This window comes from Borostomias antarcticus, assembly GCF_949987555.1.
Source record: "Borostomias antarcticus genome assembly, chromosome: 5".
Classification (NCBI taxonomy): domain Eukaryota; kingdom Metazoa; phylum Chordata; class Actinopteri; order Stomiiformes; family Stomiidae; genus Borostomias; species Borostomias antarcticus.
This window is the reverse complement of record NC_140238.1, coordinates 14365246-14392793: the sequence shown is the minus strand read 5'-3', so window position 1 is coordinate 14392793 and position 27548 is coordinate 14365246. Positions and strand designations below refer to the sequence as shown.

General features: G+C 44.6%; 3 protein-coding genes across 4 annotated transcripts; all 3 read right to left on the bottom strand.

The window, feature by feature from the left end:
• Nucleotides 1-464: 464 nt before the first annotated feature.
• Nucleotides 465-14110, bottom strand: asxl2 (ASXL transcriptional regulator 2). Of its 2 annotated transcripts, XM_084438320.1 has the most exons (12): nucleotides 13978-14110; nucleotides 12945-13027; nucleotides 11586-11694; nucleotides 9775-9916; nucleotides 8346-8464; nucleotides 7303-7423; nucleotides 6883-7023; nucleotides 6533-6696; nucleotides 6104-6203; nucleotides 5891-5996; nucleotides 4788-5721; nucleotides 465-4653 (listed from the first exon to the last, which is right to left on the bottom strand). In XM_084438320.1, the coding sequence occupies exons 1-12, from the start codon at nucleotides 14032-14034 to the stop codon at nucleotides 2755-2757; spliced, it is 3975 nt and encodes a 1324-aa protein (XP_084294446.1). In that variant the 5' UTR covers nucleotides 14035-14110; the 3' UTR covers nucleotides 465-2754. The 2 variants fall into 2 exon arrangements, with proteins under 2 accessions (XP_084294446.1, XP_084294447.1); XM_084438321.1 differs by lacking the exons at nucleotides 8346-8464; nucleotides 9775-9916; nucleotides 11586-11694; nucleotides 12945-13027; nucleotides 13978-14110 and adding an exon at nucleotides 7557-7626.
• Nucleotides 14111-15066: 956 nt separating this feature from the next.
• On the bottom strand, nucleotides 15067-18214 carry LOC311309600 (kinesin-like protein KIF3B; the record flags this gene model as incomplete). Its single annotated transcript, XM_084438930.1, has 7 exons — nucleotides 15067-15246; nucleotides 15429-15537; nucleotides 15770-15886; nucleotides 16004-16122; nucleotides 16324-16446; nucleotides 16598-16699; nucleotides 16799-18214. 7 exons carry the CDS (start codon nucleotides 18212-18214, stop codon nucleotides 15067-15069), a joined length of 2166 nt encoding a protein of 721 aa, XP_084295056.1.
• Nucleotides 18215-18738: 524 nt separating this feature from the next.
• hadhab (hydroxyacyl-CoA dehydrogenase trifunctional multienzyme complex subunit alpha b) lies at nucleotides 18739-26079 on the bottom strand. The gene is made up of 20 exons (XM_084437910.1): nucleotides 25981-26079; nucleotides 25223-25264; nucleotides 25042-25112; nucleotides 24815-24948; nucleotides 24559-24697; nucleotides 24281-24400; nucleotides 23902-24004; nucleotides 23644-23766; nucleotides 23417-23535; nucleotides 23183-23239; nucleotides 22960-23069; nucleotides 22453-22587; nucleotides 22153-22324; nucleotides 21902-21988; nucleotides 21675-21815; nucleotides 21494-21562; nucleotides 20128-20323; nucleotides 19818-19932; nucleotides 19552-19697; nucleotides 18739-19337 (listed from the first exon to the last, which is right to left on the bottom strand). Exons 1-20 carry the CDS (start codon nucleotides 26045-26047, stop codon nucleotides 19192-19194), a joined length of 2292 nt encoding a protein of 763 aa, XP_084294036.1. The 5' UTR covers nucleotides 26048-26079; the 3' UTR covers nucleotides 18739-19191.
• Nucleotides 26080-27548: the final 1469 nt, after the last annotated feature.

Sequence of the window (27548 nt, the reverse complement as noted above, 5' to 3'; positions counted from 1 at the left end):
GCCAACAGCAGAGGACAGCAGAGCGCAGGCAAGCACGACGACGGGCTGCGCGCGCAACACGGGCCCTAGAACGCGTCCCAACTCTCCATTTTTCCTCCAAAGCTCGGCCTATCTTCTTGTCCACTCTCCCAAACAGGCTTATAAGGCGAATTGCTGTCAAAAGACAAAGCTTACATCGATCCCGTGCTTCTAAATCTCTTATGGGGAGCGAAGAAGGGCACACCCATGGCATTGAAAAGTTAGATCACACATGGAGAGTCTATGCGCATGTGCGCATCTGTACAACGCAGGTTACAGGCGCATCAGTATACACGCACTGAAGGGTGCCAACGATGAAGTCATCTTCCAGGATTTTCATCAGTGCAACATCACTAAAATTGGTATTTCTGCAGTGATGGTTGTCTAGTTATGAAAATAACAGAACCGCCACAGGAACACACCAATGAGGGACTAGTGTTTGCTCATAGTTATTTATTCATAATATATCTTTTGATAAAATACATTTTGTTTACAAGTGCTGATTACTATATTACATTCACCTGCATTTTAAATGGAGACTTAATACGATCTAAGACAGCGTAAATGACACAGACTGTGACAAAAGTGCACCTTTATGACAAACATGACTTTCTAAGACCATTTTTGATTGCCCATGACACTGAAGACATTTCTTAACCACTCCATCCTAGGCTATATACTCCTTTAAATGTACACACAAATGACAGCTTGAAAAGCCAATCATGGTTAGAAAAATACAAACAAATGGGAGTGCTGAATCCCTTTTTCAACCCTCTCAAACATAACAAGATGTCAGCTGCCTTTTCAAATATGGGTAGATCTTTACATCTCTGCAATTCAGTCCCCAGCACAATTCACACACACATGCACGTGTGTGTACGTATGCACGCACGCACGCACGCACACACATACATAAACACACACACAAACACACACACACACACGCACACACACACACACACACACACACACACACACACACACACACACACACACACACACACACACACACACACACACACCTGGATTCAATCCACTGACCTCTCAGTGCCTAGAAAATTAAACCTTTACAGGTATTTTCCCCCAAATGATCATACTGAATGATAATGATATCATGACACTTACTCAATGCCCAGAGTGTTATTTAACAATTATTACAAGAGCATACAGTTCAGATTCCACACAAGACTTCATGGAAAGTCACACACGGGTCCATAAAAAAACTCTGGGTTCATACTGAATCATAGACCTAGCGATTTAGTCACAAAAGTTATTCAATATAAAATTATCTGTCCGCTCTGAACAAAACATAGGAAAAGGGGACAGCCAATATATTATTTATTCTAGTAAATACCCTGTTGTTTTTAAAAATGATCTGCAAATAGATTTGTATATTAAAATATATTACTTAAAATATATTACTTTATTTAACTAGTCAGATGTGAAAAACAAGATCTGATCATTTCATTTTTAAAAGGTGACTTTGGCATATTACCTGGAAATCATTTCTATAAAACATACTTGAACTATTTCAAATTTCAGACCATTTCAAAATAAGCTATATTTCGATCTTATAATCAGCATGCTCACCCATACAATCCAACCCTAATCTATGTGTAGTAAAGTGTACCTCCCTCACACTTGTAAAACTGAAGCGCATACATTTCTCAATGGTTTCATGATGGTACAGCATTTAGCGTTTTAACAACTTATAGTTTTTTTCTGAGGTATAAACCCTTTTGTAATAAAAACAGTTGGATATGCTTAAGCAAGAAACATGAAACTAGGCTAGAGAATGACTGTCTATATCTAGCTCAAAGATGAGCAAATATTTACAATGCAGAAAAATAAAACAAGAACCATAATTTTCTCCCCGCTTTGAGTGTTCTTCAGCTCATCAACACAAACTCCAACTCCACATCAGTCGGCTCAAACATTAGGAGCTGATTAACACAGGACTTGGCCTTCAACTGAAATGGCAAAGACCCAAGCTTGCTCATCTAGTGCTGTACATTATAACCGTTACTGTAGGTGTTTGTGTGAGGGTCTTTCAATTCCTTTGCCTTGCAACTTTTAGTACAGACAAGGCAATGGGAAATCCTTACACATGGGATGTTGTTTCAAAATATTGTCTGAAATTATATATTTAGAATTACCATACATATTTGTAAAATTATAAGAATGTGTTCAGTACTGTAAATAAAATCAATAGAACTCAGTTATACTTCTGACACTTGCACACAAATCCCAAAAAGGATGTCCAACATGATTATCGTCAACCGTCTCCCTTAAAACATCACTAAGACCGCACAGTGACAGGTGGCAGTCTACACATAAGAACATTGTCATTATGCTCTATAAAAATGGCAACATTCATTTTTTTCTTCCTTTTTAAAATGTACACTATCTTTAAAAAAATATACCATAGCACAATAAGTCTATCAAAGTGCAAATATTGCCAAATTAAATTCTGAAGGACTGTGCTAATTAAAATGACCAAACATTGCACAAAACAAACCCTTCTCTCTCAGATGGAATAGGTGAAGCAGAATCATCCAGTGTAAATTAATTCCTAATGGCCTTCCTACGCGGCTGTGCATCACCCAGGCAACGGCTTCTTATTGACGGTGAATGACCTGATTCTAGTTTGTGCCTTGGTGTGTGAAAAACAACAACTCCTAAAAACGTGATATCTGTCATTATTATTAATCTTTTTTTTCTTTGTCTTTTTTCTTTTTACCGTACCACTAAACATGAGACACAGAGTTTTGAAGGCCCAATGCAATCGTCATGGCAAAACGCCCCACACCCTTTGCACATTATCATAGCCTTCAGACGACAATAGCATTTGGACTGGACGTCGTCCATGCCGGAGGCCTCCATGAAGGACTGCTCTGGTGACGGCTCTCCCTGGCTGCCGGGGTCTAACGGGTGGCCGGCGGGTATGGTGGTGACCGTCACCGAGAAGGACATGACACTCCCCGTACCACTGCCGCTGTCACCGGCACCCGACACGGAGGGGGAGGAGCCGGGGCCTGCGGCGGCGTGGCTGAGCGAGCGAGGTACAGACATGCTGATGGTGCCGCCGTAGCACGAGCCCACCTCGGGTTCCTGATAGTCCAGCGTTCTCTGGGTCTGAAAGGCGGGCGAGCGCCGGTTGCCGGGTTCCACCCCCACGTGGGGCGACGACACGCGATATGGCTCGGAATTCCCCTGTTTGCTGTCGCAGAGGTGGACGTGCCACCTGTGGGGCTGAGTGAAGGGGCTGGTTTCTTTGGCTCTCGCTAAGGCGCCATTTCTCTCCCCGCCGGCTGCCTCGTCCTCCCTGACCGGTGGACGGCCCGCGGGCGGAGACTCGGACTTGACCCTGGAGCAGTGCTGAAAACCCCAAGCTTCCTCCGATTTGGCGACCGGATATCCCTGTTGCTCCGCCTTGATCCCGGGAGGGTCGCAGTTAAACGTCCCCGCGGGCTCCTCTCCTTCCCCGGCCTCCTCGCCCTCAGTGTGCTCCCTCTTCAGGTTCGGCAGGGGGACGCTCGCGGACGGGTGAGATCTTTTGCTGCTCTCCGAGCCTCGACCGTACGTGGACACGTTGAGGAGGTAATGTCCAGTCATTGCCGGCCTGGGCATCCTCTTCCTACCCAGAAACCCCAGGGTGAACCGGTCCTGCCTCTCCTCAGAGGGGCCTATCTGAAGGCCTGTGTACCGGGGAGCCTGAGAGCCCAGACCTCTGTAAGGCTGGTTCTGGTGGGCTTTCTGCGTGTGTAAGATCTGCTCTTGGGCGTCGCTGTCGGGCGTTTCCCTCTGCTGACGCGTGAACTCTGTGAAAGCACCGACTCTTCCCATTAAACTGGACTGGTTAGAGACCTGCGGGTCAGATCGGCCGGGGTCTTCTCCAGTCGCGAGGTACTGGCCGCCACTCCTTGTGCCGGTGGTATGTGGCTTGGCGCGCGGCTGTGGCATTTTCCCTTTATCCGCGAAGGGCGCGACCGCCGCCTTGACTGCCGCTTTCGGGAGGATCTGGTCCAGTGGGACCTCCTTCCCCTGGAGAAGCTGAGTGACCAGGGGGTTGTTGGCAGGGATGAAGGCGGTGGACCTGGTTGAACACCCACCACCACCACAGTTAGAGGCTGTCTGGGCCCTTGGCTGCAGTGATGGGTTTGGAGTCTTTTGGATGTTCTGATGATCTGTGTTGCTACTGCCCGTAGAGTGACCCCACTGCTTGTCATCGGCGAGGACAGCTCTGCTGGTCTCAATCTGCACCGAGGAGCCTGAGGACGGGGCAGATAGGGGGCGCCCCGGAGGGCTCGACTGGCCGCTGCTGCTGATGGATGGCGGCCTGGCGGGCGGCTGCGACGGCGCTGAGCTGTGGGCGGAGGGTCCGGCGTGGGTCGGCGAGTGTTTCCGCTCTCCGGTGCCCCCTCCGGGCCCTGGGCCTGGTATGGCTCCGGCGGACGCAGCGGAGACCGCTGCTGCCGCCGCCGCCGCTGCGCGCTGGGCCCGGGCCAGCTGGGCTTTGGCCTTGATGTCAGCCAGAGTGCGAGCGCCGGTGCGTCCGGGGCTGCTGAGGGGGACCGGGAGGAGGGGGGGGGTCCGGGGCGATACAGGCACAGGAAGGATTCGAGACACTGGAATCTGTGAACAAGAAAGTAAGTTCGACATGCATGTTGCTTTAAGCGCTGGGCTAAACGTAAAAAAAGCTCTCTTCAGCATTCTCTTCGTACAAAAGACATTTAATTAACTCATAATTCTCTGTAAACCTTGTTTACCTTCAGCGGAGGCACCCTCTGAGCTGCGGTTGTAATGGCTGCGGTAGGGCTTGGTGTCGATGACGCTGGTGGAGAGGGGCGGGGCTTCTTCTCCGGGGTCAGCTCCAGCTCCTGTTCACCGGACGGCTTCCTCTTCAACGGCCCAGGCGATGCGCTGGACACAGGAGTGGCCGGTGAAGCCTCTTCGCTTTCCCGACCGGGCTCGTCCACATACACGGGTCTGTCCTCCCTCTTCTGGGAGCAGTCCTCCGGAGAGCGATCCTTGGCAGGGGACCGCAGAGGTTCAGGGTCAGGTGACGGCGGAGGTTCAAGGTCAGGGGACGGCAGAGGTTCAAGGTCAGGGGACCGCGGAGGTTCAGGGTCAGGGGACCGCGGAGGTTCAGGGTCAGGGGACCGCGGAGGTTCAGGGTCAGGGGACCGCGGAGGTTCAGGGTCAGGGGACCGCGGAGGTTCAGGGTCAGGGGACCGCGGAGGTTCAGGGTCCTCCTTCACCTGCTCTGTGTTCTCCTTCTGCGGTGGAGCCGCCTCCTCTCCCCTTCTCTGGGCAGACGATGTCTCTGTCAGCGCGTGTCTGGACGAGGCTCTGGTCTGGATCTTCTCAGCGCTCACAGGCGGCCCCGTCCTCTCAGGGACCTTTGACCTCTCAGGGAGCGCTGCCTCGCTCTCGACGGCCTCTGGCTTGGCGGCCTCGGCCTCGACGGCCTCTGGTTTGGTGGCCTCTGGCTTGGCGGCCTCTGGCTTGGCGGCCTCTGCCGGTGCCGATGGTTTTGGCCTCCTCACCTCGGCGTCGGTCTGGCCGCTGCTCTTGGTGACCTTGGGAGCGTCCGGTGCTCGGACAAGGGGGCGGGCCTGCGGAGGAGATGGCGGCCTGGTCGTCTCGGTACTCAGATCAGCCTCCATCAGAACTTTAGATTCCTCATAGCTGAGTCCAGAACTAGCGTGTCGAAGATATGGATGAAAATGGACAGAGAATTAGTGAGAGAGAGAGAGAGAGAGAGAGAGAGAGAGAGAGAGAGAGAAAACAAATGATATCAAGAGGAGATATACCATGTATGCAGACATAAAAACCCATAAATCATATCATGTCCCCTGGAGTGACTCACTTTTCACCGTAGTAGTTCTCAAAAAAGCTTTCCTTCCAGTGCTCTACCTTCTTCTCCTTCTCAATCTCCTGTCGCATTCTGAGCTGCAACTCGGGGGTGAATTCACCTGGGGGGGGGTTCGAATACATGTTACCATTTGAATATTATGAGTAACACATGAGTGATAAACCCCTATTTTCCATCCATGTTCTCTTCCGGAGCAGGTTCACGTACCTTCAGCCAGCCTCTCCTTCCAGGACTGGGCTGCAGATGTGAAGAACTCATTGTTCAAGGCGGAGCTGGTGACCTTCAGAATGTGACCATCCATGCAGGCCTAGGGGGGCGATTGTAAAAACGTTACGGCTTCATCCCAGCCTTCATACAGAAACACTCAGCAGCCGCAGCGCTGCCAGACAAGCAGCGATGACAGCGAAGCTAGCTAACAAACACACAAGCTCCCTTTTGTTCTCAATGGAGTATACTGTAGACAACCATAGATATATCTGCATGACATACTCAAATGTAGACTCTGTGAAATGCGCCAGAAGAGCCTTATCTATTGTGCGTGTCTATCATGCGTACTGTACACCTTCTAAATGTGAGCAACTTCATAATGTGCCGCAGTCTGACGCCGCCCGTAAAGCGTTATAGTTTTAGCGCCACCTGCTGGTCGACCTCGGGCAGCAGCTTCAGCAGCTTCTGTTGGCACTCGGGGGGCAGGACGGAGAAGGTGTGTTTGTTGATGAGGGCGCGGAGGTTGGTGTTGACCAGGATGGAGTCCGGGGTCTCCACGTCGATCTCTGCACACTTGGTACGCTTCAGTTGCCCTGCCACACACGCACACAGACACACACACGCACACGCACACACACACACACACACACACACACACACACACACACACACACACACACACACACACACACAATAGGAGAGGAGACGATACAACATTAGAAACTGCGATGTTATGCCTACTCCTAAGAGACGCAGAGGAGCCGGACGTGCTGACTTACGTGCACTGAGCCGGCTGGACCTCTGGGAGATCTTCCTGCCTCCTGCCATGAGACACGCTTCAGCTTTGACCGAGGAAGGGGAACTGGAGGTGGAGTTCTGGGGACTGTCAGGGCAGCGTTCCGATGGTCTCAGTTCCCATGCTGCTCACAAGGATCACAGGTTTGATATCATGGTGTCAATTTATTAATAATATCACCCTGTCTTTATACATCTATGAAAGAGCAATTACATTACACTGCAGTAAGATAAAACTGTAATAACATGAAAGGTCTGATGATGGGAGTATCATCTCTATTCTATGTTCAGATGTGATGCATTAATTATGTCTAGAGTGTGAACGTCTCCGAAGTCCCAAGAAAAGAAAGAGGAGGATTAGTGTAGCCTCTGACAGGAGATGACATCATCACTTCATCACTTACGGGTATGTGTGGCGATGGTGTCGGCCATGTCTTTGACAGTCTTCAGCAGCAGTCTGGGGCTGGGGGAGGCTGGCAGTCCTCCTTGCCTACGCTGGTTCCTCTGCTGCTGCTGCTTCAAAGCCTTTCAGATACAAAGGAGAAAACGGGGAGAAGAACGGAAAGAAATTACTCAACAATTTCGCAATCAGAATGCTATTCGGATCACATGCGTTGTGTTACTGTAAGTATGCAAGTCGGCCTTAAATGATCATCACCATCTTTAAAGTGCATGATGTCAGCAATCGTTTAGTTTGGTAATCTTGCAAGTCAGAAGACGGCCGATGCTCCAGAGCTTTTCTTCCACTGAGTTCTCATCTATTCAGAATATCTGTTGCAAATGGAAAGTACACAGTCTGTACACCTTGAAGCCAGATCTTCTTCTAACTAGGCTTGCTTTAGCCTAATAAACCAATGAAATTGGTCTTACACAGCTGAAATTCCAATCCAGTGCAGATGGAATGAATTATTATCTGTGCAATCAAGTGAAATCTAATTATATGGAACACAACGGGCAAGGAGCAGCCAAGGGGAAAATCTTGGAGCAGTGGATTATGAGAACATTGCTAAAAAGAGCAAAAAACATTTTCTCATGACACCCCACTGTTTTCAAATAACCTGTAGAAGATGTTTAAGTAGGCTAACAGAAGACCTCGTTTAAAATAACAAGCATTAAGGAGGGTGGGGTTTCATGAAACAGAATCGATTTTTTCACAGAGGTTCAAATAAAATCATAAAATGGTTGTACACGATGTGAACCTAACACTACTATCAATATAATGTATTCGTAAATAAATACAACATTCACACCAAGGTGGGTTCAGTCTAACATTCCGTTTAAGCAGTGAGTATAGACACAAAATGAACATACAATCTTCATTGTCTATTGGAAACACTGATAGATCAACATAGATAGCACAGGGAGTATCAGAGAGACACCCTAAGCAACAGGAAGCAAGAGGTCAGCAGAGAAGGAGAGAGACAGACCGACTGCATCAGTTCACTACCTGTTTCAGGGCTTTCTTGCCGTGTTTCTGCGAGGGAGAGATGAGCTTGCTGGTGGGTACTGAGGGTGATGAGCAGCGTGGCTGTGGAGATGATGGTTGGGACTGCAGCTTGGAGGGCACTGCAAGACACAAGACAAACATCGGTCAACGCATACTATTTCTTCAGAGGTGTACAACTGTAGCAACCACATCAGGCTGCTTCTTTGGTTTAAAATGAACAAAACAGAAAATGGCTCTTCCATTCTTAATAATGCAACATTTTTGACACTCTTCAACCGTTTCAAGCATTAATCAGTACATTCAAAATAGCTGCCCTGCTGATTACTTCCTAATCTATGTACAGTTCAGTCACTCACTCAACCGTCGTCTTACCAATTTAGTTGTTCCTTATTAGTCGCTTTCTTAGCATTAGCTCTGTTGGAGCTTTGCATTGATAATATCAGTAAAGTAGAACTAGTACTACTTTAGTAAAAACAAAGAATAAAGTAACATTCCACTGCGTTCTGAAGTGAGGTTGTTTATTCTATTGTTCGTTGACTTGCTCATGCATACAGTACGTATGAGGAAGTGGTTGCAGGTCAGGGTGGGGAAAAAAACTGTTTCCTGTTTTAACAGTTGCTTATATGTTTATATGACAGAAGGAAACTGTGTGTCGTCCTGGATAAGTGCCCTCATATACATCAACTAGGAGTTAAGTTAAAAATATATACAACACTAGAAATGTTGCACGGCGAGCACAAACCTCTGCCCATGAATGCATTTCATGGCTGTGTGTGTGCGCACATGCGTGAGAGCGGGACATGTTTGGTGTTGCTGCATTCATTAGGTTGAGAGCTTTAAGCCAGTTCAAACCCTGTGTTCCCATGTCGAGATATGGCCATTTCAATTCCCTCTATTGACAATCGTATTTTCTGTTCCTGAGTCCGAAAAATGAATGGAGATGAATGGCCGGCCATGTTTGGGCAGCTCGTGGACCCGCCCTGTGATTTGGATCCGGTACAAAATTTAATAGGTTCTAAGATGGCCCATATTACACCCCTCCACCAGGTTTTATGAAAACCGGTCTGGTAGTTTTTGCGTAATCCTGCTAACAAACAAACAAACAACCCAAGAAACGTCTCATGGACCCGCCCCGTCATTCGGATCCGCTCCAAAATGGGTTCTAGGTTCATGTTACACCCCTCCACTGAGTTTCATGAAAATCGGTCTGGTAATTTTTGTGTAATCCTAGTCCAAAAAATGAATGGAGGTGAATGGAAACAGCTTGTGGACCTGGCCCGTGATTCGGACTGCTCCAACATTTAATGGGTTCCAAGTTGGCCCATGCTACACCCCTCCACTGAGTTTCATGCAAAAAGAAACGGACGGACTCACACCACCAAAAACATTACCTCTCACCCTGCCACGCTGTAAAATCATTATTTTGTACCTCTCCTCCTCCACCTTCCCCTCCTGCCTTCTTGGCTGTTGGCATTGTTGTCGTTTTCTGTGCTTCGGGAATCAGAGAGATTATCACTGCTCTCGTCAGACCCCTCCTCAGACAGGTCTTTCACCACGTCAGAGATGTCCTTCTGCGATCAGACAGAAATAACACAGCATTCAATAAGAACATGCAAGATGGCTGGTTCAAATTACTTTTGCTTCACTTGGAGCTCTCAATGTTTTAATAAAAGTGGGTTTGGTGTGTGTCGCTACTCTTTCAAATGCTTAAAAGAGTAGTAAAGGGAAAATGCATGTGTAGCCCTGTTTTAAGGTTACTTATGATCATATACAATGGTTCAGATCAAAATGTTGACAAAACTAGCACTTTTGAGAAAGTCTGATAATTGCTCTACCACCGTTTAGGTCATACAATGGATGTGGGTGGGCACCTTGAAAAATCATTCAAAAACATGTTAAACTCTCGATTTCAAAGACAAGAAGCTCACGGAGGGGGTAATTGGTGTCCGTTGGTGTTCTGACATCAAATCCGCCGCAAAGTATGAATCCTGTAGGGTTTTATTGATCATTTTATGAAATCCATTGACTTGTATTGAAGCGACCGTTGTAGATGTGTAGATCAATCCGCAGAGGGGATTCAGGAAGCGGAACTACTTACGGTAGCTATTGTTATTGTTTATGTTGCTAGGCAACGTAGTTTGCGGAAGTTTACACACGTATGCGCTGCGACTAAATAGTTCTATGCTAAATATTTTAAGAAGCCTTTCCAGATGAACTAGAATCTTACTTTATGGCAAATTATATGTCAGAACGCCAACTAACACCTTTCTTGTCTTTGAAATTGAGAGTTTAACATGTTTTTTGAATGATTTTTCAAGGTGCCCACCCACATCCATTGTATGACCAAAACGGTGGTAGAGCAATTATCAGACTTTCTCAAAAGTGCTAGTTTTGTCAACGTTTTGATCTGAACCATTGTATATGATCATAAGTAACCTTAAAACAGGGCTAAACATGCATTTTCCCTTTACTACTCCTTTAAAGTACAATGCTCGTTTTTGACAACCTGGACCTTATTTACGACATATTATAAGACGTTTGACTCACCGAGATCACTTTGGTGTAGTTCGGAGGTATGTAGAAGAAATTTAAAAATCAGCGCGAGCCAGTATATCCATGTAATGGCGGTGGTCGGGGCACTTAGAATGCAGTTTCTAAAAATCTATTTTCTGCCGCGAAACAGTTGTTTTCATCAATCTGTCTTGATGAATCGCTAATTGTGCTTACATAGAGCATAGGCATGTTGTGGTTTTCACATGCCATGATCTTTAGAAACGTCTTTCGAAACGAAATTGCTTCCTCACTTGCTCCAGCACGCATTCGCACAGCGCGCAATCGTTGCTCCAGCACGCTGTGCGCATGCGTGCTGGAGCAAGTGAGGAAGCTATTTCGTGTCTAAAGACGTTTCTAAAGATCATATTACAGAGGCATGTGAAAAACAACACAACAGGCCTATGCTCCATGTAAGCACAACTAGCGATTCATCAAGAAAACAACCGTTTCGCGGCAGAAAATAGATTTTTAGAAACTGCATTCTAAGTGCCCCGACCACCGCCATTACATGGATATACTGGCTCGGGCTGGATTTTAAATTTCTTCCACATGCCTCCGAACTACACCAAAGTGGTCTCGGTGAGTCAAACGTCTTATAATATGTCGTAAATAAGGTACAGGTTGTCAAAAACGAGCATTGTCCTTTAAGTCATTCATTCGATCTGTTTGTCCATGACTGAAACTAACCTTTAGTGTGTAGACCCCCATTCGGCCGGGAACTTTGTAGAAGATGCCCTCCTCGCCACGAGAGTTTGTGTGAAGCATTGCATTCAGACATGCCAATGGGGAGGTTCCACTATAACAGGAGAGAAAAGCCAATTACACAAATGTTACGCAGTGAAACAGACAGCTGAAAGACTGCTGGAGGAGGGAGTGGCCTGTTCTCACCGTCAGGAGACAGTGTGACATGCATGGTGGTGGTTTTCATTTCTACTGCACAATAATAAAAGCCTCAATGAACAGCGTTTGTACAGTAGCTTCTGTACTGTTACCAAATACTGTAGCACATTTCCCTGATGTTCTAGTACGTTCTAAACGTGATGAACCAATGACCAAGTAAACGATCAATGAAACCTTTTTAAATGATCATTTTGAATTAACCTATGATCCACTGTTTATTAGAAGAATATGCAACAAGCCTACAGGCTAAAACGCCACACTATGGTCTGAGTACTCGGTCACTCTTTAAATGGGTGGAATTCGTTTTTCTGCATTGACAGCAAAGGAGGACTGAGTAGCCCAAGTCAAGCACATCCCAAATCAAATGATGTGAGCCTTAGTCATAGGGGCGGCTGTAGCTCAGTTGGTAGAGCGGGTCGTTCAATGATCGAAGGGTCAGTGGTTCGAATCCCAGCTCCGACTGTCTACATGTCGAAGTGTCCTTGAGCAAGACACCTAACCCCAAATTGCTCCCAATGAGCAGGTTAGCACCTTGCATGGCAGCTACCACCATTGGTGTGTGAATGGGTGAATGAGAGGCCATTGTAAAGCGCTTTGAGTGCCGCTAAGGTGGAAAAGCGCTATATAAGTGCAGTCCATTTACCATTTAGCTCTGCATACTAACGCAAGACTAATACAAAGCACTGACCATAGGACACAATGCATCACCAGTGTTGACAACTATCTGCATTATAAATCTAGGGATAGGGGGAGAAAACGTTTATAAAATCAAAAGGCTGTGCTGTTCAGAGTACCTGACATGCAATGCTGATCATGTTAATAACATGCAAAAGATAGTCTGAAACCAAATCAAACCAAACAATTGAATGAGTTTGTTAAGGTGGGGGGGAGGGGGGCTCTAGCTTTTCTTACCTTCTGGATGACAACAGTGAAAATGAAACAAAAAGAAATGAAATCATTAGAGTTTGTGTGAATGTAATTATCACCGCTATGTAAAGAAAAGGAAAGTAGATGAGCAATCAATCAGACTAGACTCCCGCTGACATGATTGTGTGGATCCTGTGTATCAAGGACAAAGTCATAAGGGACCTTTTTCAGTGACTGCACATCAGTGACACCAGTGGTATGTTTTATCACTGTAATTACCTAATCTCTTTCAATCTCTCTCTTTGGATGACCTGCAAGATTTCTTTATGGCTCATGGGTGTGTTGGGGTATTTCTCCAATACCTGAAACAATCAAACAAAGCTGTAAATTGCATACATGAATATGTTATAACAGAGATTCTCCTTAGATTCAACCTAAACTATTGTAAGAAGTATTCACCTTCTAACCTTTGGTCTATCCCTTCCCTGAGCTGGACCCTAATCTTAGCTAGCCCTAGCTAAATCCTGTCCTGGTGTGATTGGGTGTATTTACCCTGGGACATACTCACTGCCAACAATCTAGCCAGAAAGCTATCGTCATCGTGGTAATATAGCACTGTCCTACGTTACAGTGTTAAGAAAAAGAGCATTGCCTCCCCTGATAACGAAAATGTTTGATAGCTTGTCATACTGTAGCAAGCTAGCTAGCTAACTTCCACTATCAGCTGACTGACAAGTTGACTTGGTAGCACTAAAGCTAACGTTAGCTAGCTCGATATATTATTAGCTCAGATGACATGCAACGTCCGCTTCATAGTTGGCTAGCTTGCAACGATTATAGCTAATGTGATGAGGAAAGGCACATTCTAAAAGCCTGTGGGCAGACTGTGTAGCTACTGTAGATTGGAAAAGTAGCCAGACTAGCACGCCTAGCATGGGGACTACAGCAGCGGAGGAGCTCTACGCTCGCGCACTACTTTGATGTGTTTACTTTGCAGTGGAACCGAGACAGACATCACGCGCATTAATACGTCTGCCAACGTCTGGCGTGAATTGTCACCATACATTTCTTAGCAACTCCCGAAACCAAAGAGCATTAGACCACCATTAAAGCTAGCTATGTATTATTTTAAAGCGAAGCTACAACTGTGTCTCGCTAGCAAGCTAACTGCTTCGAAGACAACCAGGCCTTGCGTTGTGTACGCATCATCTCTCGTCTGCACCAGTGGGTCATGAACTCATAAACACAGTTGTACAAGTGGGAGCGAAGGGAAAACAACCACAGCAAACGTTGTATTAACGCGCCGTTTTACCGTTTTAGCTGCTTCTGCCCATGTCCTCCCCTTCTTTTTCTTCTGTCTCTCCCTCATTGCCGCGGTCTTGAGCGATTTAGTGTTGAAATTGTCAGTGTTTCTGTTATGTTGAAATGTTGCTTTAGTTACCGCGCAAGACCCACCGCTTCTGCCATATTGGGCTTACTGTAAGGAGTGTCATGTGATCCTGTGAGACGAGCGTCATCTACTGTACTAATGACAGCTGTCATTGCCAAGACCCAAACTACCATGGGAAAAATCCATGTACTGACAACTTTAACATCCACATTCACATTAAGCTATTTGGAAAGAGATGTATGGTATGGGTTTACCTCTGCCAAGATATGCAGTATGTCATCAATACCATACGTACGTGATAGAAGAAAACGGTTCTTAATACATGATCTCAGTTTTTTTTCCATCCACAATGAAAGCGTAAGCCAAAGTTATTACCAGTTTGTACTGTTTATTCTGTTGTGCACATTGCTCAATAAATTCACACAAGCTTGCACAATAATTTTGAGGAAAAATGCGAAGATGAATGGAGAGCTTTACATTTTCTACAAAAGCTTGCAAATCATTTGGCAAAAGAAGTACCCTAGGTGAAATTACTCCACCATGAAAGGGGTCGCATGTAAGAAAGCACAATGGCATATATGAATGTTCACAACTCAAGGACTTGACTGAATGGCACCTCCTGTTGACTGGTAGATGGCCGAGGCAGGTCTCTGCAGTGGTTGAGAGAGGCACTGGGGTCCTGCTGTCAGTGAGCTTGACGATGAAGAGCAAGAGACACGTGGTGTTGCTTGATACCTGTACAGACAAGGACAATATAATTTGTGATTGTGTAGGCCTACAACGAGCAGTAGCCTATCAAGTACTGGACAAAACAATACTGTATAGTAATCAAAAAGTCATGTCTACTGACTGTTTAATTACTAACGGGTTAAGCTAGTCAGGGGCCAACTGTTAAACCTAGGCTAAAGTTAACCCTGGGCAAAAAAAATGTGCCCCAAATCCACTTGTCAATTGTGTCTTGATGGAGAGTTTTGTAATCATTCTGTGTCCCTGTCCTGTTTGACTCGTTTCTCACCATGATCTGGACTTCCTGACACGGGAAGCTGTGGTCCTCTCCCTAAGGGGAACATTCGCTAGCAGGCTCCGCATCGGTCTGGGAGAGAACGCTCGCTCCAGATGCGCACCATTGAGGTTCAAGGTGAACATGGTGGGCGGGGTCATATCTAACTCCAGCAGCATGACATTCTCAGCCTGCAGGTGACATGGGAGGTAAAAAGAGGGAGTTTAGTGATGAATGAAAGAGAAAAATTTGACATGCTAAGAGAGGGTGCACATTAAGTAAAGTAAGGACAGTGCATTTACTGAAACTGATTACAGCTTAAATTAGGATTTACCTAGTAACATAGCATTTCTTTGCAAAGTCAAGCACCAACCTGGTATCTAGTCGGAGCCCCTGACGCTGCAGCCATCTGTGCATATTGGCTGGTTGGCCTCTTGTATCCCACCACAGACAGTGGCCTTTTCTTGACCTGAGCAGGTTTACTGGAATAAAAGCAAACAAGAGTAAGGGTTATATTTCATTTCATCTCAAACCTTTATTTTAACTCATAAGGCAGAAATCAACAAATACATTCAATCAATATGAGAATGATGGAAAGAAATATGGCTAATGGCTATAATATTCACATGTAAACGATATGCTATACTTTTGTATTGTGCAACCGAGAAGGCATACAGTTTATGCTGATAAGATCTCCAATTTCAAATCACTGACCATTCTGAGGGTATGAAGGGCCGAAACCTCCACTGATCCTCCTCAGGGTCAAAGGTCAACCTATTCATGATCTTGTTCTTTTCTTCGGGAGGTATGAAGTTCTCAATCAAAAGATACCTGTATAAAAATATAAATATTTTGAAATGCTGACCCTGACAAAGTGTGCTTTAGTTGCATACTTATATGGTTATGTCTGTCCCTTTTTGTTCAACACAATCAATGGTTCATACTCACTTGTACTTAAGCTCTCTGGTGAGTTCATTCTGTGTCTGCTCCAGCTCCTGTCTGGTTGTGACATGCTCATCAATGACTTCTCCTATCTCAGCCTTCACCAACTGTAGCTTGGCATACAACTGTAAAAGGGAGGGGGGGCATGATGATTAACATGTTGGACATCACAGAATAAGGTTTTCAATTCTGACAGTTGTGTTTAGCAGGTTTCTAGAGTACATGATTCGGAATGACAGTATTTTCTTCACAGATATATGTAACTAACATCAAATGAAACATCAATGATGGATCAGTGACCCATGACAATGAGCATCTTCTCTTACCCTCTTAAGCTTCTTGGTCTTGAGTTCCACCTCCTGCTGCAAAGAGGTGAAGGTCTCTCTCAGTTCCCCAGTCTCCTCATCTTGAGCCACCACCTGCTGCTGGATCTCTCTCTCACGTCTTATCTGAGCATGAATCCAACACAGAGAGAAGAGTTAACACATACACACGCGCACACACACACACACACACACACACGCACACACACGCGCACACACTGTGGTGAATCAATGTTGATATTAAATTCTGTTCATATTTATATTTTTCTTTACTCACCTGCTCTGCAATCTCTTGTCTCTTTAATTCCAGCATTTTCTGCTGCTCATTGGTGTGGTCAATGATGTTCTTTCCTCCAACCAATAGTTTGCTCTCCATAGACTGTAGAGAAAGAAACATATGTACTAGTCTGGCTCAGGTTTTTAAGATAAGCTCATAAGGACAATAAACACGACACAGAGTAACAAAACATAGAATCACCTTAAATTTCTCAATAATCTTCTCCATAGCGTCCTGCTCTTTCTGCATATCCTCCATCATCTTTTCATTTTCACCCAAGGGCCTCCGCTTCTCTATGGCCCCCAGGCCTCCATCAGTAACGGTCCCATACTTGGGGCTCTCGCTGTCTCTTTTCCCGTAGTGTTCCAAGTCTCGCTCCTCCTCAGCAGTCTTCCACACCTCCACATCCCTCTCTAAGAGGGCTTCCTCCTCCACACCTACCATACCTCTGCTCAGCCTCTTGCTGTTCCTCCTCCTTCTCCTCCTCTCCTTGGCCAGCACTCCCCGCTCCTCCAGTTGGGCTTTCAGGCGAGATATCTCCTCCTGGAACTCCCTCAGTAGAGCGTCTTTAGGATCCTCGTTGATCCGAGGCTTGTTCTTGATGTTCTTGGCTCTGTTGGCATACCTCAGGGTTGTCAGGGACTCCTCATAGTTTTTGGAAGCGGGTCCCAGAGTAGCTACCATGACGGTCTTGGCATTTCCTCCCAGCGAGTCCTGGAGCAAGCGGGTGAGTTTGGAGTCTCTGTACGGGACATGGGTGCTCTTTCCATCCACCAAGGCCGATATGACATTCCCCAGCGCAGAGAGGGACAGGTTGATTTTGGCAGCTTCCTTCAGGCGCGCACCTTTGGCGCCTGTTTTGCTCTGACGCTCGCTGCCAGCCAGGTCAACCATGTTCAGCTTCCCGACACGGATGTGGTCCTCACCATCTGCACCTTTCTCACTGCACTCCACCGTTATGACAAAGATGGCATGAGACCGAGAGCTGCGCTCATTCATATTAGTGAAACCCACAGACCTGGACTGGTTCCCTATGTTCATCACGTGTTCTATCTCGGTCACGTTCTTGGTGACAACTGAGGACAGATCTTGGACATACACCCCACAATCAGCGTTTTCTTTTAGACACAGTTTCCTATTATTGTCCTTACACAGGAGGTCTCTAATTTCCTCCTGATAGATCTCAAGATATGATGCTCTGACCAAATACTGCTGATTTTGTGACCTGGATATTTGGGTAAAAATATGGCTGAATGAATTTGGGACAATCCCTCTTCTCTCAGGGTCAGTTGATATGCCTTCCATTGTGTATGTTTTACCTGTCCCGGTTTGCCCATATGCAAATATGGTTCCATTGAAACCCTGCAAAACAGAGTCCACAAGGGGTCTTAATGTATCCTCATAAATCTCGCTTTGCTTCGAGTCCCAGTCATACACAGCATCAAACGTGAAGGTTTTCATTAGATCCTCAGGTGGCGCCTTCGGATTCCGAATGGTGATCTGCCCCAGTTTGCAATTCACCTCCAAGATGTTTGAGTCCGTCATCTCCTCCCGTCTGTTGAATGGGCGGCATCGGACCACCACCCTGACTGCCTCGCAGTTTTTTGGTTTAGACATCCCTGGTGGTAAAATAAAGATTCACCTCTACATTGCAATTAGTGGTCAAATCTGTTAAGCTAGCCAGACGTTTCTGGTCGCGTTCAACAAAATTATACAGGTGAGGTCAATTCCATAAAACGAAAATGGTCACAAATAGCCTAGGTCACACCTTATCATACCACCGCCATCTGCACTATGCTCTCTCTCTCATCCGATTCTCAGTGGATTCAGATAATTCCGAGAAGGTACCTTCACCCAAACCCCAAGCATCCTTCGTCACGCAGGGTAGGCTACAAAGAACGCTGCTGCGATATGTGCCGCCGCGGAAAACAAGTCTGTCATCCCGACCCAGCCCACGTCCCCTGGTACACACCCTGCACTGCCGCTGCAGACAATGGGAACAACGCATGTGACCGATACGACGAGTTGGATTACAGCAAACTCTTAACACGGTGTTTACATTATTTTTAATCAATGTACATTAGCCCGACAATATGATTAGCCGATTAAATTAAAGAAATGTAAAGAATGACACATACATCCGACTGAACAATATTATTTAATTTACTGGCACCAATATCATACATCACTCACTGCACAAGCAACTGAATGAAGACCAAAGCCAACGTAAAAAATAACACTTACCCTCATTAGACATTCTATAGCAAGTAGGCTATAACGCGCAAATTAGTGAAGCACTCACTTAAATCAGAATTGTTTTAACATTTAAAATACATGAATAGCCTACACCCTCGGAATCTATGCTTTTGTTTCAAATTATATTATCAAAAGAAACACAAATTAATAACACCAAATGTACAAAAAACACCCCAACCTGAAATATCTATTTCAGATCATGAATTCTGAAATCTGTCAAATTGTCAAAATGTATTTGGATTTGTAAAGGTATGCTCTCAAGATTACTGCAATTATTAGGCACATATTCTAGTGGTAAACTGCATGAATTCTTAAGAGTTTGTGGCACATGGTGTAAGTCACTTGTGAAATTTCTTGCTGGGGTCCTTTGCATGATCAAGGAGTAACTGACATGGTGTGAACTGATTCCCATAAACATCTTCAAACCGCCTCATCTTCTCCACAAGCTTGTCAGCGCCAAACGTGTCCACAAACCGGAAAGGTCCTAGAAGAGGGTAAAACAAAGCATTTATAGGTCAATGTCACTACAGATTTTTTAATTCATGTGGACCACAGTACTGCATATCAGTGGCATTTGTTGGCTAGGCTGCAATAATACATTCATGACATGACCTTTTGCACTATATACCATATAGAGTTCAAAATTGATTTGAACACCTGTGTTGTCATGTGATCATAAGTAACTTGTGAGCGCTCACCTCCAAGGCATGGGGGGAAGCCCAGTCCAAATACAGCTCCGATGTCCCCTTCAACAGGGTTGTTCAGGATGCCCTCCTGCAGGCACAGAACTGCCTCATTGACAAACCGTGAGATCAGACGGTACTGGACATCTGAGTCTGAAGACCTGGAGAAGGATGTATAATAAATTAATAATTATATATTACTATATTATTTTACATGTATTGTATATTAATATATCGTTATTAATAATATATAAATAACGATATCATAAGTTGTAACTTACACTGCAGGATTTGGTTTCATTTTGAACTCCTCCAGAATTTCCTCAATGTCAGGGTTAACGATCTTGTGTTTGAGGCCTGGTGTATAGACATAGCAGCCCTTTCCTGACTTGCGGCCTATTGATTAAAATACAAAAAGGATTTGAGAATTAGAACAAGCTTTTGACAAAGTTAATATTGTCCTTTGTCTGCTTGATCTTCAACTCTTAAAAAATATATTCTCTATCAACTTCAATTCCTTTATGAGACATTATGAATGCATTTCCATGACTAACATTATTATTGTCACAGTCTTAAAACAATAAAATTTACCCTTGAATCCCCTCTCCACCATGGTCTTCAGAACGTCCACGTTACCACCACCAAAGCGCGAACCAAAGGCTTTGCCCAGGTCCTCAGCTACATGGGCAGCAACGTCAATGCCTACTTCATCAGCCAGAGTGGCCGCTCCCACAGGGAAACCGAAGCCTGTCGTGAGGGAGTCCAGCTTCTTAGGGTCTACCCCTTCCTGAGAAAACAGGCACGGTCATTTGTATCAAGCTTGCAAAAGCAGCCTCTCTCGTGATGTGACACTCCAGAAGGCATTAGTGAAGGAGAAAAACAATCAAGCTCCCTGAAGTATCTTCTCCTAGTAGTACTACAGTACTTACTAGGGATGCACCGATATGAACATTTTGACCCATACCAATAACATATATTAACATTGCTGTTATGGCCGATAATCAATATTTACTGATGTTGATATGTTCTGTATAAAACAAGTTTCTATGATAATCACATTTTGTACATACTGAAAAACACATGTAAACACTTGTCCATTTCCAAAACATTTGGAAAAGCCAATAAATCATAGATTTACCACATGGTTTCCTGTCAAAAACAACACACAACAGCAGCTAGACTTAAGCAGTTGACCACGAAAGGCAGTGGGTTACACAGGATTTTACAACAGCTACGGGCATTATTAGGCGCGATGCGATAGCTTTTCTACAACGGTTACTACATATATATTCACAAAAAGCACACACAGTAGTAACATTCAATCATTTATTTACTGATCATTCTTATAATTTTAGTATTTACATAATCTTCCGCGATAGGCTATAGTTCAGAATTAAATTGTTGCCAGGCAACAGACGCTATCTAGCCTATTTGGGTAGGCCTTGTTCACATAAGCCTATATAGGCATAATGTGTGGTTCACGTTTATTTGAACTTTTCCAGCTATGGTGCAGTTATTAAAACAGTTCTCCAGAGCACTTCTTTTTGCTGGTAGGGGTGTGGAAGTGTTGGAGTCGGACTGATGAGTGCGTTTTTGTAATAGGATACCTACAGTAGGTAAACACGGGTGGAATTAATAAAAAAGTGAGGTTGCTGCGAGTGGTTGCTACTCAAAGCATAGTTGCCTACCGCTTGATCTTATCAATAGCCTCGTCAATGAGATTGACGGCGCATTAATACTAATTGTCATGTTGTCGCAGCCGTGGGTTACAGGGCATTTTACAACGGCTGCTAGCCAATCAGAATCAAGTATCCAAACTCTCCATTGTAGAAAGAAATAATTGTTCACATCTGCCTGTTTTGGGTGGGATATGATGAAAATGACTAACATCGGCTGATACCGATATGATTGCCCATATATCATGACTGCCCATATATCATGCCTCACTACTACTTACCTGAAGCACTCTGACAGCTTCAGCCAACATGGGTGCCAGACACCTGGTGGTGTAGAAACCAGGTCCGTCCTTACAACAACAACAACAACAACAGATAATAAACGCATTAGACCAAACATCCAGATCCATGTCAAAATGGGAGTGGCGAACAGGATGTTGTGTGCTTATTGCTTAACCTCACCCCAACAACTATGATGACTTTCCCTTGTTTTAGGCCCACTGCCACAGCAGATGCTGTTGTGTCCTTGGAGGTTTGATCAGTTGTGATGATCTCCAGCAGCTGCATCTTGTCCACTGGAGAAAAGTAGTGCATTCCAATGACCTACAATGAGGAGATGGTAAAGCACAGTCAGGGAGATGACGGGAACCTCGAACTTCATCCATTTGAGCTCTTTGAAATGTATGTACCTTTTCTGGTCGCTTGCTGACCGCAGCAATGTCTTTGATGGGTAGAGCAGAGGTGTTGGTGGCAAATATACAATGAGGAGAGATCACCTGTGAATAGTAGCACAACATTGAAACGTATGCTCACCAAGCCAGTACAATATATAAGATGAGATCATAGTTACAATATTATATCAAAAGAGCTCATTCATCACACTGGTGTAATGTCCTATGTAATGTGCTGTATAAATCAAGTTGAATTCAGCTGTACTCACAGCCTCCACCTCCTGCAGGACTTTATGCTTGATGCTGAGGTCTTCAAACACAGCCTCGACCACCATGTCTGCCTTTTCAAAGCCACTGTAGTCCAACGTGCCAACTAGGTTGGACAATATGCTGTCCCTTTCAAAAGTTGTGATGTTCTTCCTTTTGGCTTTGTCATTTAGCCTGGAAAGGGAAGTTGGGGAGGGGGGGGGGGTGTTGTTCCATGAGATTAGGCAAGGTTTAATCTAGGAGAAGTCCAAGTAGCTTCACCCTAGTGCCAAAGACAGGATATTCCATTCTCTGTAACCCACCCTTTGTAGACCTGCTGCTCTCCCCTGGCCAGCCCCGATACAGTGGTGTCCTTCAGGATGGTGCTGATACCCTTATCTACCGTCACCTGGGCGATGCCTGCTCCCATCAGACCAGCTCCCAGGATGGCCAGAGTCCTGCGGGATTCAAATCAACAGATTATTGCCAATACAATATCTGCTGTTACCATGCATCAAGTTCATGATTTATTTGAAGAAACAGAAACACCCGCACACTGTCTTCACTTGCTCAAAGAAATACGGTTTACAATGTTTTGGTACATGACCTCCTTCAGGTATAAGAAGGTGTTTCTTTTTCCTCATAGTACGTATCCACTCCACCTACTGTACGCACCTGTCACTGAGATTTGATTCAGGTGTGCAAGAGATTTTAAATTATCAAAGATTTATTTTAAACCATGATATTGTGATAAGTATAATCAGATCCTTTATGGGCAGCATCTTAACAATATTTAACAATATTTTAAACGACAGTGTGTCATCACTTACTTCACCTCCTTCTCAGGGACTCCGAAGCGGTTCTTCTTGCATGCAACTTGACCTTGATAGAGGCCAATAAGGGCGTCTGATTCCGAAGTCCATGCTAATTGCCCAAAGTTCTACAACAAAAGAAAAATTGGTGAGACAAGAGGAGAACAGTTGCAGAAAGACATTACTTATGGACTTCTATCAACCAACCATATCACATACCTCAATGCAAGTTCTCTCTCACCTGTGATTCAGCCAAATACCCTGAGTCCGGGCCCTGCTCCAGTCCAGCTTTCACACACTACAAGGAAAATGTATAAAAATGGGTAAGGAAATAATGTAGTGTTATGACAATACAGACAGGAAGTTTCTTCTAAAGCTCTCTGTTTGCAGAGACTACTGCAGTATCACATCCTCAGTCATCATCATAGAGTTGAAATCTGTCAAGTACATAACTAGAGAAAATACTCATTTTTACCTCGATTATTTTCAGCGGGGCAGGATAGAGCCCCTTGCTCTGCTTCATGACTTTACTGTGGACAGTGTTGTAGATTTGTTTTCGCACCAACTCATAGCTCATGACGTAATCTGTAATTTCTGAGGGGTTTGAAGGGAAAAAATTATCATTTCTAATTCTAAACTTTCTAATGTTGCTTTTCTTGTTGTAACGTTCACATCAGGTCTAAATTCTGTACTGTCACTCACTCTGCATCAAGCCTTTGTCTTTGCTGAGAGGGATTTTCTTGTTCACTATTCCCCGGGCGCATTCAACAGCAATCTCCTCAAGGTACTCGATTGTTCTCTCCTCTGGACTCTTCAAACCAGGACCTGAAAAATGGGATACAGTAGCAAATAATGACCATCATTGACACAATCCATGTATAATCTGAAATGATTAAGTGACAGTCAAACCTTCACAAAACACTTACCATTAGGACAAAATGAGAGTATTTCAAACCTTACCCAGTGGGTCAACAAGTTGGTGGACGAGGCCCATCTTCTTGGCTTTATCTGCCTTGATGTTTCTTCCAGTCAGCATCATGTCAAAGGCACCGGGAATACCCACCTGAGAAGAGACAGTAGCCATGTCACAGGACCTTATTTCAACTACTTGATAACACATCAAGAATGAAGGAATACCAAAATGTATGATAAGCCATGCATAATATCTGATCAAACATTACACTACAAACCATGCCAGTGCTGATAAAGTACTATGTAGCAGCAGTAACATTTTGTTTTTTAGGTACCTGAAAAGTAGATCAGTCAGATATGCCATGCAAAAAATGGTATTGAATTATGACTTAGCTTTTAAATCTACATGAGCTTCCCAGATACTGACCATTTTAGGGAGTCTCTGTGTTCCACCAGCCCCAGGTAGAAGGCCAAGCATAACTTCTGGGGTGCCAAGAACTGTCTTCTTGCTCTTAGTAGCAATTCTGTATTGGCAGGCGATGGCCAACTAGAACAAAAAGCATGCAACATTTGAATTAAGAAAACAATTCTAAAATCTTACCTAATCTGAAATACAAAGTTGTACTTCTTCATACAAATTTCTTTCTGAAGAACATGTACTGTTGATAACACAAGCTCTCTAAAAGCTGACTGCAACAAGCTTACCTCTAAGCCTCCACCCAAGCAGGAGCCATTGATGGCAGCAACAACAGGTTTTGGAGATTTCTCAATCCTTTCAAACATCTTCTGTCCCTCCTGAGAAAGTTTGATGACCTCCTCTGCACTGGTGCATGCCTTGATCATGCTGGATGGATAGAAAAAGTAGTTTACTACCTGGTAAGCCAGTATGCCAATTTCGAGATGGCACACACTTTGACATTTTTATCCTTCAGTGTGAATCAGATGTGGCATGGTGACTCACTTGATGTCAGCTCCTGCAATGAAGCAGCCAGGCTTGGAGGAGATCAGGACAGCACTCTTGACAGCATCGTTCGCCCAGATTTCACTCATCACCTCTGTCATCTCATTTTGCATTTGGATTGACAGAGTGTTGACCTGAGAAAGAGAAAATACACAAATTCAGTTTGCCTGTGCACTAAAAGATACATCATAAATGACACAATTCTTCAACAAAGGGCACATTCTTACCTTGGAATTAGGGTCATTAATCCGAATAACTGCCACATCTTCCTTGATCTCATAGTTGACATGGGTTCTGGCTAATCATAGAAAAGATAAATACAGTGCATTCATTTTAAAATCAATATAAGGCCTATTCATCGAGTTAAAGAATTCAATCTAGTTGCATAATAATTGTTAAGATAGTTACCTAACATGGCAGGTGCAACTGAGAAGGTGCGATGTGAGAAACCTAAAACAAAGTTAAAAGGGAAGGTCATTAGTCTGTCACTGTCCCTTCCAAAATGAAAGACATTTACAGTATCTACATTATCTGTACAAAATGAAAAATAATGTCGCAACGTGTTTTCCGGACAAGTCCCAGATAATTGATAACTGAGAAATAGGCTATCAGTGCACCCTATGAACTTTCACCTAGATTCCACGCCTAGAGTAGACGGTCACTGGAGGTCCAGCAACATGGAATCAAAAATGAATGACAGATAGCAGGTAGCATAGGCTTGCTAGTGTACGCACTACGCAACAGTCTGCTGGCTAGCTATATGTGATACGAAGACAGAGTCAATACAGACAGTGTCTGTAGCACTGGCAAACAACCTAACAGTGCTTTGATAGCAGCTAACACTTGTGTTGACCAGCGTTGCTGCCAGCTAATTTTCAATCTCCATAAATTAGCTAGAGTAGTTACAGGCTGGGTGCAAGACCAAGTTCGCTAACGAAATTGCATCGAGTGCACTGTTATTAACCAGCTAAATTAGCTGTTAGTATAGGCACTAGCTGTAACGTTAGCTGGCTAATACAAAACACCGGTGTCATTGTCAGACAGGTCTGTCAGTATCTAGCTAGCTAGCTAACTTGCAGATACCTTTAGTTTAGCTAACACTGGATGACACTATTGTCTTCCAGAAACATATTGGACTGGAACAACTAGCAGCACGGCAAATATACCTGAGAGAAGGGCATATCTCATTGGTGTTATCCTAGATAGCACACCAAGACTTCGCACACCAGCCATCTTGGGAGGTCAAGAGCAAACCAAACGGAAGCTTAGATAGTAATCGTTTAGATTCCGCATCACATGGGCCTCCTGATTTAAAAAAAAGAAGTTTGTATTATACCACAAGGTGGCAGCAAAGGCCAAGATACAGTACCAGTAATGCAAAACTTGCACACATGAATAATATTATATTCAAAATCTGTATGCCTTTGGGCATGATGATGGTATCGTAAGCCAGACCAATATACACTTATCTGAAAGAAACGCATGTAGGATAGTTCACGAACTTGGTCATTAGCACAGGAGGTATTTATGCCTCCAAACCTAAAATCTTAGCTAGCTAGATGAATGTTAGAGAGAATGTTTACATCATATAAGATGTTTTGTTTTTTTCGTACTAACCAAAACATGGTGAGAAGGATCAAGTACCTCATGGCCCCCAGCCAAGACTCCAACTCCAGTTTTTAAAGCTGTCAGATCAAATCTTTGTGAGAGAAGGCGTGTCTATCTATAATGGACATCAGAATGGTCCAATGAGATGATAACATTTCCATAGCAACCCCAATCACCGCTCTTGGGGGGCTTGGTTGTGTAGATAGTGATTTGTGTAGTACGAGCTACCCTGTGCTATCTTATGGATTTCATGTGTGCATCTTCTTGTCGAGGCAGTATTTCTTTTTAGTTTACCGGTTGTCAATACAATAGTGTGACTAAACAAAATTGCCTCTGTAATATTGCAGTAGGACAACTGCTTACGGCTTGCATGCAAGGTAACTAGGCTAGCTAGGCTGGCTAGCTAACGTTACCCCGCTAACTACCTCTGAGCACATTTTGGAATTGGAATACTATGCGGTCTTCGATGGAGGGATCTTCAAGAGAGGGTGACCTGTTTACTGTGAAGCATGAGCTGAAAAATGGTAAGTTTGCAAATTAAACCGTGTTTGGGTTCTTCATTAAATAGCTACCTATTTAGCTTAATTTGTCCAAATGGACCGTGGCTTTGTGGGTGGACCTGTTCAATTGATCACACTGCTAACTCGTTGGCTAGCTTGCTCAGTGAAAGATGGGTTTGCAAACGCTAGCCCACTATACACTAGCTTAGCGTTCAAGTCAGCCGACTCCAAAAAGGGCAGGGTAGGAGTAAAGCCATGCAAACGTTACAGTAACGTTAGATAACGTTCACCAGACATGCACCAGCTACTAACCGGTTAGCGTTAACTGTAGCTAGTCAATTTTGGGAGTGAGGCACACACATGGATGTATTAGGGCACACATCACGCAGTCCCAATAACGTTACACCAATGCCAAAGAGTGCGGCTCAGTTGGCTAGAATCGTTCCTGTCTTCTGACAGATCTCTGTGCCTAGTCTCTGTACAGCTGCTGCTTTTTTTTCTCCTAGCAGAGGAGCAAGTATAACTTACTTTCTCGACATACATTGGATGCAGTTCCAGGGAGTTTAATTGAATACCCCCCAACCCTGCCTCCCACCTACCTGGGATGCTGATCTGTTTCTCAGCGG

What these genes read in the sequence shown, in the direction of transcription:
- asxl2 (XM_084438320.1), bottom strand. Translation starts at nt 14,034, where the DNA reads ATGAGGGAGAGACAGAAGAAAAAGAAGGGGAGGACATGGGCAGAAGCA. An exon ending in GGGAAGGTGGAGGAGGAGAG is followed by an intron (nt 8,465 to 9,774) that starts GTACAAAATAAT and finishes TGTGTCTTGCAG; the next exon opens with TGCCCTCCAAGCTGCAGTCC. An exon ending in GAGAACTACTACGGTGAAAA is followed by an intron (nt 5,722 to 5,890) that starts GTGAGTCACTCC and finishes TCGACACGCTAG; the next exon opens with TTCTGGACTCAGCTATGAGG.
- hadhab (XM_084437910.1), bottom strand. Translation starts at nt 26,047, where the DNA reads ATGGCTGGTGTGCGAAGTCTTGGTGTGCTATCTAGGATAACACCAATG. An exon ending in GAGCAGCAGGTCTACAAAGG is followed by an intron (nt 22,325 to 22,452) that starts GTGGGTTACAGA and finishes TTCCCTTTCCAG; the next exon opens with GCTAAATGACAAAGCCAAAA. An exon ending in TCAGCAAGCGACCAGAAAAG is followed by an intron (nt 21,816 to 21,901) that starts GTACATACATTT and finishes TCCTCATTGTAG; the next exon opens with GTCATTGGAATGCACTACTT.